Below are 17,580 nucleotides of genomic sequence, written 5' to 3'. Positions count from 1 at the left end.
GATGAAATCGAAATACTGTAATCTCATTACAGAATGTAATATTACGAATACAAACCAACTGCTCCTAAAAGCTTATTTAAAAATTTAATTACAATATCACAATTTAAAAGAATAAATTCAAATTTTAAGAAGATAAATTTATACAATTTTACCTTACCATTTCACCGAACACTTACAATTATAAAACAGCTTTACTCACAATTTAACCTCCAAACTAATCCAATTTTTGGATTGAACACTCCAAATTTATACCTAATAAATTTTCAATTAAAATAAATCAAACATTTTTATGTTAAGATCAAAAATTTGAAAATTTTGTGTAAGTTGACTTTGAGATGAAACTTCAACATTCTTGGACCGCCAGCAATGGCTTTAGAATATAATAATAATCTTAGTACGAACATCAAAATAGGGTCACTGAAATGTATCATTTATCAGGTGCTTTATCTAGGAATCAACAAAAATTGTTTTATCTCTGAAGCAAAGATTTATCATAATTAACCAAAAACTAGTTCTAATCTTACATTATCTCAAAATACATTGTAATAAAGCTGAAGATCGAGTCACCAAAACCGGACAAACCGAGGTGCGCAGCTAGAACCGGCGGATATCCTTGGGTGGTTTGAAGTTAAGAGGATGAGTTTGTTCGGTTGCGGTTTCATCTTCTTTCCACATTTTAATGGTCTTGTCTGCTTCACAGGAAATCAATCTTGTACCAGTTACATCATACGAGAGAGCGTAGATGCCGGCTTCACTATCCAACGAGCCTGTAGTAAAAGCAACCCTTTGTGTTAATCATCCTTCCTTTCCGACAATCGACAAGAACTAGTGCAAAAAGAAACCGGAAAAACATACCAGGTTGTACGATCGTCTGAGCTTGCTGGAAATTGTGACCACTCCTCCAATCCCAAAACCACAAACTCCCGTTGTCACCTTCAATGAAGGATTCATATCGGTAAATGATTAGGTTAGAAGCCTTTTTCCGGGCTAACAAAGAGGCATGTACACGATAAAGTTCAGAATGTCAGAATTATTTCGAAATGAAAACAAAAATTATAAGCACCTCCGGTAGCCATTACACCATCCTCATTGACGGCCATGGTGTTAATTATAGTCTTCTGCTGAGAGCTGCTCCAGCAACACAAACAAATGATGCTATGTTAGTTCATTATAAATACATACAAGCAAGCGTCTAGAATTCCAGCACGTAAGTAAAAGCGGCTTTTCACTTACAGCATATTGTGCAAGAATTCTCCCTTTGGAAGACTGAATTTCTTAATGTTGTCAGCTGATGCAGATGCAAAAGAATGCCTAAGACAAAATTCGAGAAACATTTTAAGACCATAGAATAGCAACATAAAATTCAGCCATAGCTCCGTTTCACATTAATTAATAAATAGGATGTAGGGGTACATACTCTTTAGGATGTGGTGCCATTGCTCGCACGGACTTCTTATGGTGTGTTAGAGTTGACATCGTTTTTCCTGGACATTGAACGAGTAATTTGTAATAAATGGAACAAAAGATGAGAAATATAGAAACCAGAAAGAAATTGTCACAGAAGTTCAGTTTACCGTATCTAAGGTCCCAGAATTTTATGGTTGTATCATGAGAACCAGTAACAATTTGCGGATCCTGTAACATGAGATATATAAATTCCATTAAAATATAATCTATCAACCCAAAACACAAATATTTAACAAAGTTGAATAAAAGAAACTTGAAATTCAATTTCTGCAAACATGTAAGGCAGAAATTTAACAATTTCCCATTTGAAGAATTGCGAAGGAAAGAAAAAGATCTTCGTACCGTTGGTCGAGTAAAAACTGAGCAAACAGTATTATCATGCCCAGACAGTGCAAAAATTTGCATCTTGGTGCGAATATCCCATACCTGAAATTTGTGATTTTATCAGATATAAAATCGATTGCATGACTCTACAATCCATAAAAAGTAAAACCATAAAGAAAAAAAACATAATTACATAAGCAGCTAAAATCAACTTGTATTACTAAAAACAATTTATGAGTTTCTGTGTTGAAGATTTTCATACCCGACAGACAGAATCACGTCCCCCAGTTAGCAAAATGTCAATTGTAGGATGAAGAGCCAAGCAATAAACACCACTTAGGTGACCATGATAGGACCGGATAACCTATACAGCAATTTATGAGTTTCAATAACAAGAACGATTTCATGGGATAAAAAATTCTTCTGAAGTTCTTATTTGTCCAAAGCAGCAAGTCTATGCAGTTCTGACCTTATTCTGTTCAAGGTCCCAGCATTTAACTTGCTTATCATCACCAGCAGAGAACATATATGTGTGTTTGCTACTGACAGCGAGGCCTGTGAATAAAACATAAATATCAAATTATTTTGAATCCCTGATTGATAATCATCATCCACAGCATGGTTAACCAGTAAAAACTATTCACACCTCAGAAAATTTCTCAAAACAAACCTCGTATCTGTTCAATGTGTCCAGTCAGTGTGAGCTTTAGCCTTCCACTTGCTACATCCCATATCTAGCATGCCAAAATTAAGACGACAAAAAGACAGAAGTCATTTTCAAAAAGTAATGACTCAATTTTCAAATAAATATCCATTTTATAGACTCGCATACTAGCAGAGGGGAAAAAAAGAGAGAGAGAATGGATAACTTCCAATCACACAGTTATATACCTTGATTGTACGGTCAGCAGAACCAGTACAAAACCAGTTGTTACTAGGATCAAAGGCTACTGATCTCACCCATCCCAAATGTCCACTGATGACCTGCATTACCATTTAAACATGTCAAGTAATCTACATGAACTGGACGACAAAGAAGCAGCCATTAAAGATGTTCAACAGGAAATAACTAAGGAAATCGACTGGCATTATACAAAAGTGAAATTACTGAATGTTAACTCTAGTAGCTTTAGTCATATAAACATGTTTATCATAAGACTAGACTAAGACATACAATCAGCACAATGGACAAGAAAGTAACCCAATAGAAAAGCGGGAAAGAGTCCAAAAGTGCTAGTGTGTGCCTGTGCCCACAAAGGGAAATAAAAGAGAAGACCATTTCTATGTCATTGCACATGCCCGTAAAATCAACAACAAACTCCCCTGACATTTCTATCAACCACCATGACAAATAGAAAGAGATTCTCACCCTGTAGTTCTTCCATGGACGATGCCACACGGGACGTGGCCATTTGCTTGGGATCCTTTCTATTATAGCAGAGGTTGTCAGCCTGTGTTATGAAGGAAACCATAAATCTACGATCTCTAAATGCCCTCAATTTGCAGGATATGAGTGGCATGCCACAACAGAATATAACTTAAATGGTTTCACCAATTTGCAATCCACTTATAGATCATATAACCAAATAAATACTTCTATATGCAAGTCACAACACATTTGTGCACATCCACCTACAAAGCTTGTCGCATGCCTAAACAAAGGTAAGTGCAAGATACAACAAATGATAGGTCTAATTGCATGAGAGGATTTTTCACATATTACAGCAGGTAAGCAACTAAAAAGAAAAGAAAAGAAAGGAGACCACCATGGAGAAGAATAAGAATGGTGCTTTAAAAATCACATTACAGTTTACTCAAAAAAGAATGATCATAGTTAATCTCAAAATTTTTGTTTTCACTATCAAAATATATGGAATAACTATCCTGATTACTATCCCTAACTAAAAAGGTGTCATCAAAAATGAAATTCTAAATGTCTTTGACGCCATCTAAACTATCAGCCTTACTGTAATAACTAGATCTGTCACTACAATCACGAATGTTTTTATCCGTACCATTTCTAACTGGGTCTTCATTTACACTAGTATTTTCAACAGGACGAAGGCTATTCTTTGATTTACTTAGCTCACATCTACATTCTAATTCTCCCTTAGACAATATTAAATTGAACCAGGATTTTTCCATAGAGCTTTCTAGCTATATTTACATGAAAGTACAATACATAAAATCAATTGAATATTTTATTTCCTATTAGAATAGGCATACTAGATACAATCACTAATGTTGTTAACAAACAATGATTGAATATTGCAAGAAACAATTCTCTTTTGTGAGAACCCAGAGTAGCAATTCATTATATATAATAGAACTCTTTTTTCTTTTCAACTAGAAATAGTGAGTTCCCCATGTTGTGTAAAATTTGCAATGAAAAAATTGAAGAAAGAAAACTTTCTCCTATCCTCCTATCAAGAACCTTTTTCGTAAAACCTCATCTACTAACATAATACAGAAAGTTTCTATTCCAACACGGAACCAAAAGGACAACATATAGGAAGAGCAGAAGAAGCTGTAATGCTTGGATCAATCCATTATCTGACACCATGGGATACAGGATAGAAAAGAATACAGCAATCCTAATGATTCATACATAGGATTAAATATGCACCCAGGAAAATATTTCAGTTGTGTTTAGTCTTTTATTTTTGTATTTAAGATCTTGTACATCTAGATAAGAATATATCTGTCCGAAATATAGACAATAGGATCGGCTCTATCCTTTCAGTAAAAGACTGGACCGAGTTTAATTGCAATTCAACAGCACAACTTCTAAAATCATCAATGAGCCAGAAGACACATAATAGGGAGAGAATGAGAAAACCTTTCAGAAAAGGGTGCAGAAGCAGAAGTAATGGCACTGCTCTTGCCTGAAGTACCATTTCTGGGAAAGAAAAAAGAAAGTAAAAAAAAAATAAAAAAATTAGTCAAATGAGTTGTCAACACAGTTTCTTCTAAATAACAGATTCCAAAAGAACTAGTATGTGCCAGCCTATACATCTATAATCGATCCTGTTTAACATTAAAATCAAAAACCAAATCCATTGTTTCATTGGGGAAGAAGATATCAGAATCAGCATATAAAAAATTTAGAACAAGAGAACTTACTGTCCCTTTGGTTGCAAAGATGGACCAACAACTAAAGCATTTTGAGCTCCTCCCTTCTGTGAATCCCTAGAATCAGCTGGACCTGCTCCATTTACAGCTACGGTTACGAAAGTCCCAAAATAGGCAACTAGCAACAAGCTACTAAAACAGAAATAAGGAAATACAAGCCAAAACCACGGTATAGCAGCAAGCTACTAAATACAAACCAAGAAACTTTAATTGAACAAAGTATAAAGCTAAAACCCTTCATTCGTTTCAATCAAATAAGAAAATTACCTGCAAGAGCAAGGGCATTCGATGGCACAGAACCTTGATTCCCGGTATCAGCTGCACCGGAATTAGATTGCCTAGAAGTCTGACCCGAGGCGGTTTTAATCCCACAATACTCAACATTTATCTTACAAATTTAAATAATAATAAAAGTCAATCATCCACATATAATTCAATAAACAATCCCCATTCTACAATACTACAAACAATAAAAACCTAAAGTTGAAACAAATCGAACTAACCTTGTGGCTCATGCGAATTTTTTTGCTACACTCAACCAAAAAAAGCAAAAGACTTTAGTTTTCAAGCAGGGTTTAACGGGATTTAAGTAAATAAATGAAGATTTGCAAATACCTTTCGGGGTCAGGAGCAGAGAATTGGCCATGGATAGGGCTAAAGAGATCGAGAGCGCGCTTTAGGGATTTAAGGCTGAGCTTCTTCAATGACTGTCGCTCAACTGGCTCCATCTCCAGCGTTGGTGCTGCCATCTTCTCCCAATTTCCAAGATTTGGGAGTTTTGGTTGATTCAAGCTAAACTGGAAAAGCTTAAACCCTTTCTTTTATTATTGAGAGAGAAAGGTGGAGAAGAAAGAAGGCTTCTAATACAATTTCGAACACAATAAAAAAAGGTTAATATGTGCTTTTAGTCCCTGTAATTATCCATAATTTGAGATTTAGTCCTGTAATTTAAAAGTTAAAAATTCTAATTCAATCACAATATCAAAAGGTTTTTTTTTTTTGTCAATGTCATGTGAAGATAATCTAATTAATATGTCTAGTTGGCAAACTTTGGCGAAAAATACTAACAATATTAATGATTGAACTGAAACTTTTAAATTAAAAAATCAAGAGAATCCTGATAATTTTTTAAGACCGCGAATAAAAAAAATACACTATCAGAGTATCAAATATTAACCCTATGTGAAAAATACTTTAAATAATAGTGTAAATAAATAGGTCTAATCGATTTCTTTGGATCAATTTTTCATATATAATCTATTTAAACCGCCCAACCTCCAATAATCTTAGTTTTAATCGATCTAATCGAACGAATTTAAGGTTGAATTGTAAGTCAATTAACCAACTTTTTTCCTTCTTGTCTAAAATAAATATTGTGTTTAAAATAATAATATAATATATAAAAATAATCTATATTATATATTTAAAAAATTAAAAATAATAATTTATTTTCTTTTCGTTTTCCATTCTCTTCTCTTATCCCTAACCCCTTAGTTGCGAAAGAAATATGATTCGGAACTTCCTTTTTCAAATGTTGCTTTAAGAGGACAACAATGGGTGCCATCAAGTGCTAAGAGTTGCTTGGATCATGAGAAGAATCTATTGGGTACTTTTTGCTTGCCTTTCAGGGATAAACTTCACTGCAATAAACACAATATTATGATTGTTATTTTGGAACTTCAGATTTTCTTTCATCCGATTGTGACAATTTATTATGCATGAAACCGTGATAACTAAACATGATACCAACATGTGCTTATGGACTCAATTTGCTGTGATGAAAATGTGTGGTTACATTCAGAATGACCCTCACAATCGTGGTTATCATTTTGAAGAGTGGCTCAGAAAGAACCGTTGCATCTTTACAACGTGCGAGTGTCATGCTCCGAGACTCAAGCTCTTACGCATGGTTGGAAGACTTGAGCACGGTCGGTCCAACTCTCAGACCATCACACGAGCATGCTTGGCGGGTGATTGATTAATAATTTTAATGCTTAATTCATGATTCCTTCTGCTTTTAGTTTTGCAGCCTTCATTGTTCACTCTGGCATTTGTTTTGAGTTCGAATATTTAGCATATCCACAACATATGAAATCATAAAGATTTGATACTCCAAATACATAAAAAGCTTTATAAAAAGTAAATCTACGCCCGGATGTGTATTCAACTCTCACCCGGAATCTACATAGCTTTGCAACCCAGACGAAAACAAAACTCCTTTCTTGTCACCCTCCTTAGGTATATCGGAGTTAGTATATGATTAAAGATTGATTACAATGTTTCATGATACTCAAAATACTTGCTAAATCTCCAGAGACTTCTATGTCGGTTGTTGGTCTTGTTTATGTCGCTCAAATATTCGTATCAGATGCCAAATGACTATGGCATATGATCATCTTTTAAGGAAAAATCCAAATATCCAATGCTAGTTCAAATAAATAACCCCCAACAAGTCTGCCTCCATTATCAATGGTCAACCCTATTTGTCAATTGCTAAGTTTTCATTTTGCTCAACTACAGAAGAAATGCTACAAAGATTAAAAGCCCTATGATACAAGAAATGGAGGATCAGATTATAGTGAACTAAAAATGGAGGTTGTAAATTGATGTTTAATGCCACATCCATGGGGCAAAGCAATGGCATAGATTGGTGTCATCCTAAAGTCTTCACCAAGAGCAGCAATAAGTAACAAAGTTTCCACAACTCAAACCAAGCAAAGTGAAGGATAGAGCAATAAATTATGAATAATGCTAATGTGATTATATGGATTAATCCAAGTTACGGATCTCAACAAAGAAGTGTAGACAAACTGACAATGACATCCCCAGAAATCAATCAGAACGAAACAACAAAAAGAACCAAACTCGAAGACCATTACTTGTTTGAATTATGTTATTATGCTAACTATCCTTCTATTGACACAATGATCATACTAGGTACCAACAGCAGACTGTAGAATTTTCATCACATTACCAAAAGAGAGGCATTATCGCTTGGAGGTGTCCACCGAAGTCTCATTGGCACCTCGGAATACATTGCAAATCAGTCCAGAACCATCTTAGCAGATGATCGACTATGGCAAAAGAACGCCCTTGGACTTGACAATATCGTGTGGGTTCCTTGTTGATCAATATACCATCTTCCTGATGCTTTGGCAGAATCTAATCATACCCTATTAGATCAGAAAAACCCAAGGTACATTATTTAACATTCAAACTGGGCATTGGTAACATCATATTCAAGAACAATCATATAAATAAACAGAAAGACATGGTTTAAAACCCACTACAGAATAAAGATATGACCATATGAGAGACACAATTTTGTAGTTAAAATTACCTTCATGCGAGTCCAAGATTTTGTAGTTTGTTACAGTGTGGAGTTGGCAAATTCTTATTCCAACGGCGTTTATGGCGTTCCACATGGCAATAGCGCCATAGCATATGTTTGTAATCCTTAATCACAGTATCCTCGACATTGGCTCTAGCAGCACTTCCCTGGGGAAAGTTCACATCAAACGTTGATGATTTGACAAAAAATTCCACCCCAAATTTCTCAGTTGTCTTAGGAATCTGATAGGAGTAATTCCTAAATAATGAGTACTCAGGCTCGGAAGTGGGCAGAAAAGCAAGCAAGAAAATCAACAAAATTGGCAACATTTGGAGAAGAATCAAGAAACTAGATCCTCCTCCTCTATGATGCTCCTCCCTCTGATGACCACCCATTCCTCTAGTCCTGTAAACTTGAGATGCCCTAAACATATCCCCTTGACCAAAAAATGACCTAAATATCTCATCAGGATCGAAATCATCATCAAACAAATCATGCTCATATCTTCTCCGTCTCTGTCTCACATTATGCCTCTGATTGTACTCAAATTGATCAACCAAACCAACTTGATCATACTGCCTCCTCGAATTATCATCGCTTAAACACTTAAACGCCTTGCACACAGTCTTAAATGCTTCCTCAGAACCCGGAGCCTTATTCTTATCTGGATGAACTTTCAAAGACAACTTCTTATATGCTTTCCTAATCTCATCAACCGAACAAGTCTTTTCCACACCAAGAATTGAATAATAATCCTTGTTTCTCTTAATCTGCCTAATCAGCTGAACATGTTCCTCTGTATAACTTCTGTCACCATCAAAACCCTCATCCAATTTAGTTGAACCGCCTTTATTCTCATCACTTAAAACACGCTTTTCACCAACAGGCGAAACCGGGGTCGTCCCAGAATCGAGATTTTTACAAGCATCCAAGAGTTCATCAACAGATAAAGTATGATTCAGGCGTTGAGCGATTTTAATGAATTTGAGCGCACGCTGTTTGTTACCAGAAGCAATTGCTTCTTCAGCAATGCGAACACATCTTAAAGCCTCATCTTTATTACTATCCATAACCAAATTTCTATAGTCCTCAAACCCTAATTTTTTTTTTCTCCCAACGAAATTCCACAAGCTTAAATTGAAACAAAAATTCCAAAATAGAACACCTAAATCAAAAGGAAATACAGATTATGGAATTGAAAATATTCAGACAAAATGTTTCGTATTAAGCAGAAAATTTAATTTTAAAATTGAAGATAAATTAAAGAGAGATTTGAGGAAACTTACCAGATCGAAAATTCGAAGTCCAAGAGAGAAAAGAGAAGTAGAATTCAACTGAATCACATAAATGACCCGTGTTTTGAAATTTATAGTTTATGGAAATCGAATGAAAATGCGCCACGTCATTTTCAATGACGAGGTATCAAGTAGAAGATCTAAGCTGCTTACTCTTTTTGTTTTGTTTTTTTTTTTTTCATTTCTTGTCCATCTCATGGAGGTGTTGGGCTGCAGCCTGCAGCACAAAACATTTTCAATTTGGGTAAATTAGTTCAATGTCACTAAAGTATTAGTAAATTTATGTTTTAGTCATCCATTTTTAAAAGGTTACAAAATGGTCTTTAAACTATTTGAAATTTTTCATTTAAGTCACCAAGCTGTTAAAATCATTGTTGTATGGTCTTATTTGTTTGCATTGCCTGCACCAATTGAAACCTCCCCTTCTTGATCTCTTCTATAGTTTGGTTTTTGTTTTTTTTTCATAAAATAACTTTGAAAGTTACGAATCTACAAACCAAAATCTAAACAACTTTTTTCTTTAATCTCTAACCCTAATCATCATATCAACTTAGATATAATATATGTTTTTCTACTCGTCAATGGGTACTAATCCACCATACCAGTCGTCGAATCATTGCTTGGAGCTCGCTACCCGGGCTTTTTTTTAAAAAGAAACTTAACATCCCAATGAGATAAATAAAGACTTTTGAATAATCTAGCAACTTAAAATGAAAAAATTTCAAATAGTTCAGTGACAATTTTGTAATCTTTTGAAGTTGAGTGACCAAAATGTAAACTTACTAATAGTTTAGTGACTGTGGGTGTAGTTTACCCTTTCACCTTTTTAATTCATTTTATTGTTTAAAAATGATCAAATGTGGGATTAAAATGTAAATTTTCCACTATACTTTATTTTGATTAATATTTGCCATTATATTTTGAGAGTATAGTTAAATTTGCCACACAACTTTTATGTTATTGAATTTTACTATCGAAATTTGAGTTTTACTAAATTTTGCCACTAATTGTCAATTGAGTTTTAGCATCAACTGGAATGGGTTCGAGTGCGCTAAATCGTATTATCCTCCTATTTATAGGTTGAAGAGGGACTATGGGTAGTTTTAGACATTGTACCAAAAAGAGCAAATATAATCAGAACTTATAATGAGATTGTTCAAATTAAAATTTGTCACTTAATATTGATTTTGATGATTTGAAAATAAAATTTAACAAGAAAAATATTATAAATTAATTTATAAAATAATAAAAAAATTAAAATATCATTTTTATTTAATAAAATAAAGACTTGAAAAATAAAAAATTAAGATTACTTTTTTATAAGTAATATTTTTTATCAATTGTTGATATTATATTAATTTATTGTTTTAAGTATTAATTTTTTATTAAATTTGTCTTCAACTTATTTTAAATTAAAATTGAAGAATAAAATTCAATAAAAAAATTAAAATTTGTGACAAAATTCAATCAAACAAAAATAAAGAGACATAATTCAAAAGTACAATTGAAAATATCAATCGAAATAAAGTGTAATGACAAATTTCAGCTTTCACCTAAAATATGGTAACAATTTTACACATTAACCCTAAAATATTTAAAATTATTTTTATATTAATAATACACATTTTATATAATTTATTTTTTTATGCTTATATAAATTAAAATCAAGAGAACAAACCATTAAGCTCAAGCCAAAATAGTTGGCTTGAGAAGGGAAAGCCTTATAACAGATGGTTATCACGTGATGGATGGCTAACAAGTCCTAATCAAGAGTCAGCAATAGTATCTTCCAAAGATCAAGGAGCAGGATCAACAAATGAATTGTACGAGTAGCCTTGCCAAATGAAGGAAACCGGTTTCAACCAATCACGAGTAATGAACGATTAAGCCTTCACACATGTAACCTGAGACTCTAAGGCACCCTCAACATTAAAAGACTCAAGTATATTCAATCTCGTACATGAACTCATATACTAACTATTAATGGCAGTTGCACATCCTAGATGCAGGGCCAATTGCATCTTTTTAAGGATTTGACTTACATATCTTAGATTATTTACTTACATCTTTTTAAGGTTTTCGAGTAGTAAATTTTGAGATTATAATTGGAGAAAAGATTAAATCAAGTAAGAAAAGTTTTCAAGAGTCCTAGTGTGATTTATTTACTTTATTTAAAGAGATACTGATTTTGAAAAAGTTAAAGTTGTAACGCCCCCTTACCCGAGACCGTCGCCGGAGTCGAGCACGAGGCATTACTAAACTTATTTGAGCACTTAAACAAATTTGAACAAGCTGTCCAACTGCGTCATAGTTGCTTAAAAATTCATATCTCGAGTTCCGAAACTCGAAATCAAATTCCGTAAATTTTTCCTTAAACTAGACTCATATATCTATCTACTAATTTTTTTCTAGAATTTTTGGTCAGGCCAATTAGTACAGTTTATTAGTTAAATTCTCCCCTGTTTTAGGGTTCGACTGCTCTGACCTCTGTGTATTACGAATTAGATATCTCCCTGTACAGAGTTTCAATGACTATGCCGTTTGTTTCTAATAAAACTAGACTCAATAAGGAATCTGTACATATAAAGCATAACTTCTAATTATCTTTTTACAACTTATGGTGAATTTCCAAAGTCAGAACAGGGGATCTAGAAATCGCTCTGGCCCTGTTTCACAAAAATTTAAACTTCTCATAAAATATAACTCATATACCTGTTTTGTTCCATCAATATGAAAATAGACTAATAATTCTTCAATTCCATATTTTATTCATCATCTAATTGTATCTCTACTATTTTTAATGATTTTTCAAACTCACATCTGAATCTATTTTATGGTAAATTTTGCCTATTTCATGGTTTCCATGGATTAGCTAGCAATTTAGCATACATAACACCAAATATGATCATGATTAGCCATTCCAATGGCTAATCATTACCAAGCATTTCCATACCACTCAATATCCATATCATAAGACCATATATACAAAATGATTATAATGATATACATGCCATACTCAAAATATACAAGCCATTATGCCAAGATGGTATACGGATAGTGTGAGTGGGCCTCCGACCGTTCCCGATTTCCGAGCTGGCTTGTCAAAACTACAAGGAATGAAAAGGAGGGAGTAAGCATAAATGCTTAGTAAGTCCATATGAAATTAATAAGCAATTACCAACATGCTTTTAAGATAACACACCACAATTGTACAATTATACATACTCAGCTTAAACTGTTTTATCGAGATACATTTACTAAATAATTTATTTCTGGAGCTAAGAAACTCCAAATTAAGTTCCGTTAATTTTCCTTGAAACTAGATTCATATACCTTTCTCCCATAAAATTTCCAGAATTTTTGGTTTATCCATTTAGTACAGTTTATTCATTAAAGTTTCCCCTATTTCGCTGTCCAACAGTTCTGATCTCTCTTCACTAAAATTATTTATCTCATAATTCGGACTTGGATGATGTTCCTCTATCTCATATAAGGATTTTAAATATATAAATTAAAACACATAATTATTTTTGTACAATTTCTAATGATTTTCTAAAATCAGAACAGGGGATCTCGAAGTCATTCAAACTCTGTCTCACAACAATTTAAATATCTTATAACATAAAATCCAATTGCATGCATCGTTTCCTCTATATGAAACTAGACTCATCAGGCTTTAATCTCATATTTTATTAAGCCCTTAACTCAATTTCCACAATTTATGGTGAATTTCAAAAGATACACTACTGCAGTAACCCAAAACTGCCAAGGCCATATTTATCCATTCACCACTATTCACTAAATCCATACAATATCATTTCATCCATCATGGTAAGAACACATAATTATGCTTCATAAGCATAGATCCATAATCTCAATGTCATCAAGTATTAAGAACTTATTCCAAATCGTGTCATTTTCATAGTATTCACCAATTCTTAATCTTTTCGGGCCATTTTACATTTTCGTTCATAATCAAATTAGGGAACGATTATGGAATTGAGTACCTCATTATCACAATGCCATAGTAAAACTATGGTCTTGCACATAGTCACATATCACATACCGAGGCCATAGCCCAGCCATGGTCTTACACGGATCACATATCACACTGATGCCATATCCCAGATATGGTCTTATACAGTAGCACATATCACACCGATGCCATATCCCGGATATGGTCTTATACGGAAGCACATATCACATTTCTCCGAAGCCATAGCCCAGCTATGGTCTTATACAGAAATCACATTTCACATGCTGCCATGGTCTTTTCCGTCAATTCGTCTTAGCCACTGAATGAAAGTACTCAAGTCCGTTGTTCCATTTAATTTGTACTTTTATTCAAATATCATTTTACAATTATCACAGTTTAATGACATTTTATATGCAATAATATACTATATCATTCATGAAATTTTCATTTCAAAACATTAAATTACACATTGCATTATTAAAAATCATATGAACTTACCTCGATATAAAATATTAGCAATCGAGCCTATTCCTCGTAAACTTTATTTTTCCCTCGATCATGACTTGAATCTCGTTTCTCTTGATCTATAATATAAATTATTTCTACTCATTAGCATTTATTTGATTTCTATTTCACTTCACAATTTATGCTGTTCAAATTTCAAAATTGCACTTTTACCCTAAAATTTACAGTTCTTACAATTTAGTCCCTGCTCAATTCATCCATCAATTGAACTAATTTTTTTCTCAATTAACACTTTTATTTTATCATTATAAACTAATTCACAACCTTTGATATTCTGAATTTCAACATCAACATCTAATTCACAACTTTTTCACAATTAGGTCCTAAATACCATTTTCTATCAAAATGACTTAATAAAACAACCTTAATATGAAATTAGAACTTAAATTTCATAATAATTCATCATATACTGCCCTTACTCAGCCAGGGTAACTTCCAATTTCACCCACCAAATCAAAAACTAATGAATTAGATGATTGGGCCTAATTGCAAAAGTCTTAAAAATACAAAAAAATATAAGAAAAGGGCAAGAAATAGACTCACATGCAGTGAAATTGTGCAAAACCAGCTTAAAGGCTCTCTCCCATGGCTGTCTGGCCGAAATTATGAGAAGAATGGCCTAGAAATCTCTTTCAATTTCAATTTATTTGTTTAATTTTGTTAAATTTACCATTTTACCCTTAGCTCACCTGATTCCAGATTTTTTTTTCTTGCTTATGCCGCCTCATCCTTTCCCTTTTGGCTAATTTTCCTTTTAAGTCCTCCCTCATTTAACACTTGAGCTATTTAATCATTTTATCAAGTTTTGTACCTTTTTCAATTTAGTCATTTTTAATTAATTGACTATCCAAACGTTAAAATTTTCTAACGAAACTTTAATACTAACTTATCTACACTCCATAAATATTTTTAAAAATATTTATGGCTCGAATTATGCATTCGAGGTCTTGATACCTCGTTTTAGACCAATTTACTTATTAAATTCTTTTCTCTCTCTTTTTTTTAACACAAAATTCACTAATTCAAAATTCTTCTAAATTCACACTTGACTCATAATTATTAATTTATTAAATTTTCAAACATACTTGTCGGATTTAGTGATCTCAAATCACTGTTCCGATATCACTGAAATTAAGTCAAGCGATGACTCTTTAATAAAGAGATCCAATTTTAAAAAGAATACTCCCGGAATATCTATTGTATCTGTTTCTTTATTGAAAACCTGCTTGAAACAAAAGTCAAGGAGATATATGTTCACATTTATTAAAGAGTGACAAGCCAATATACATTTGTTTAAGAGATGACTTGTTATTAGTTATGGAATGAGATTAAGAGCACTTATTCTATTTATTGTGAGGAACTTATTTTAGTGAAAATTGTTGTAAAAAAAAACTATTCTTATTGTTCATTTTGTAACTAAGCTTTCGAAGGTGAAGTCTTAGAGGGGAGAGTGGTCTAGCATCTGTATAGGAGTGAGTTTGACTTAATCACGTAGCGTATAAGTTGATTTATAGTGAATTATTATTCGAGAAATGCCCTGCAGACGTACAAAATTTTCAAACTATGTAACCAAATTTTTGTGTCAATGTTTTATTTTATAAATGTTAATAAGTTAGTCCATTTGCAACTAACATACATCTAGAATACAAATTCATTAAAATTTCAGTTGTTATCAGAGTTAGACACTTAAAGCGTTAGATAATGCTCCTACTGTTGAATTACCTAAAGAGATGGAATGAACCTCAATCTCAAAACCCCTTACGCTTGATGGCTAAAATTATGTCTATTGGAATGCACACATGAAAGGCTTTATAAAGCCTATTAATGAGAAGGCTTGGGAGGCAATTTTATCAAATTAAGAGTCACCTACTAAAGAAAATAATAAAGTTCAAATCATAAAACCTGAAATCACCTAGTCAATAAATGAAGACAAGGTAGCCAATTACAACTTAAAGGTCTTGAACATTATCTTCAACGATGTAGATCCTCAAGAATTCAAGCACATATTCAAGTGCATTTCCACTCATAAGGCTTGGATCATTCTTGAAATAGGACATTAAGGCACCACTTTTGTGAAACAATCCAAACTTCATATGTTAAACATCCAAGTTTGAAAATTTGAGATTGTCAATTGAAACAAGAATTTTTTATTTTTATTTATATGCAAAATTATATGGCATCTTTAACCAAGCTAATTTTGCTTTTGGTGAGGAGTACTTAAATGTGAAGCTGGTTCGAGAGATTTTGCAATCTCTTCCTAAACGTTTTGCAATAAAGGTGACCGTAATAAATGAGAAAAATAATATTTGATGCAATAAGAATTTATGAGATCATTAAATCCCTATGAACCTTGTGAGATGAATATCGATGAGTCCAAGAGGAGTAAGATTAAAGCAAAAAAACAACCTTGCTCTGCAACTTATTACTCTAGTTGTAATAAAAAAAGAAACTTATGTTAAAGATTTGCTAGAACAGTTGGCCCTTCTTAGAAGAAATTTAAAGAAAGTTATCTAGACGTATAATGACAGTGGTTGATCTTCAACCATGATTAAAAACAAAGATGATATGGTAGAACATAGAAACAAGAAGAAAGAAGTTCAATGTCATGAATGCAAATGTTATGGACATACCACGACTAAATGTGCCAACACTATTAAGAGGTCAAAGTCTTCTAAAGTTACATTGAATGATTCAAAAAGTGGAGTCATTGATGAAAAAGATAATATCAACAACCATGTTACTTTTACTTCCTAGTTGCAGACACTAGTTGCAGACACTAGTTGCAATTTATTAAAAAACTAGCAGTGACAATTATTCAGAATCAACAAAAGACTTTACAGAGATACACAAGGCCATGCTAGACAAATGGAATCTGGTACGTAAAGTTAATGAAAAGCTAACTAGTGAAAAAAAGTTCTTAATCAGGAAAATCACAACTCAATATTTTTTCTATCTTAAAAAATATAGGATTGAGAAACGAGAAGTTGGATGAGATCCTTGTTGTTGGTAGACGTGAACCATGACATAAATGCTTTGGCCGTTGCTCTTTCGCATAGTGATCCACCAATTTTTCACGAAAAAACTGCCACACAAAATATGGTTCATAGTTTCTTGGTGGTTACATAAAAAGGAGAATGGTTTATGAGCATTTCAACATATGGAATTTGAATTTTTGTGAGAGCTTTGATTTCTAAACTTTTATCCAAATATCATTATTCCTAAGTAGGTTTGGTGTAATTCAACTATCAATTGCTTCATAAACACTAGTAGGTATAAATGTTCCTGAATAGAGGAGTTTGAGCATAAAGAACAAACCACATCTTCATTTGTCGAGAGGGGTGCTTGTAGGAAATTATTAAGCAATGTAATGGACACAACATTTGTGCCCTTTCTTAGTCATTAAAATCAGACTTCGATAAAGCTCAATTTCTCTTCCTAGCCATAAGGGGGCATTTGATAGTAGCCTAAAGATTGCCAAATCTACACCAATCATCCGACTAAAAATTAACAATTGTCTCACTTTTTTCAAC

At 33.0% G+C, this 17,580-nt stretch overlaps 2 protein-coding genes across 2 annotated transcripts; both read right to left on the bottom strand.

Moving 5' to 3' along the window:
* Positions 1-336: 336 nt before the first annotated feature.
* Positions 337-5,795, bottom strand: LOC107933242 (protein pleiotropic regulatory locus 1). Its single transcript, XM_016865399.2, has 17 exons — positions 5,539-5,795; positions 5,427-5,451; positions 5,191-5,311; positions 4,915-4,996; positions 4,631-4,690; positions 3,161-3,242; positions 2,683-2,775; positions 2,462-2,525; positions 2,261-2,346; positions 2,054-2,155; positions 1,810-1,893; positions 1,575-1,635; positions 1,418-1,484; positions 1,234-1,311; positions 1,064-1,128; positions 856-933; positions 337-767 (listed from the first exon to the last, which is right to left on the bottom strand). Exons 1-17 carry the CDS (start codon positions 5,670-5,672, stop codon positions 595-597), a joined length of 1,455 nt encoding a protein of 484 aa, XP_016720888.1. The 5' UTR covers positions 5,673-5,795; the 3' UTR covers positions 337-594.
* Positions 5,796-7,662: 1,867 nt separating this feature from the next.
* Positions 7,663-9,710, bottom strand: LOC107933244 (chaperone protein dnaJ 49). The gene is made up of 3 exons (XM_016865402.2): positions 9,541-9,710; positions 8,264-9,419; positions 7,663-8,096 (listed from the first exon to the last, which is right to left on the bottom strand). Exon 2 carries the CDS (start codon positions 9,322-9,324, stop codon positions 8,266-8,268), a length of 1,059 nt encoding a protein of 352 aa, XP_016720891.1. The 5' UTR covers positions 9,325-9,419; positions 9,541-9,710; the 3' UTR covers positions 7,663-8,096; positions 8,264-8,265.
* Between the last annotated feature and the right edge of the window lie 7,870 nt (positions 9,711-17,580).

This window comes from Gossypium hirsutum, chromosome A02, assembly GCF_007990345.1.
Source record: "Gossypium hirsutum isolate 1008001.06 chromosome A02, Gossypium_hirsutum_v2.1, whole genome shotgun sequence".
Lineage (NCBI taxonomy): Eukaryota > Viridiplantae > Streptophyta > Magnoliopsida > Malvales > Malvaceae > Gossypium > Gossypium hirsutum.
This window is presented reverse-complemented; position numbering and strand designations above follow the sequence as displayed.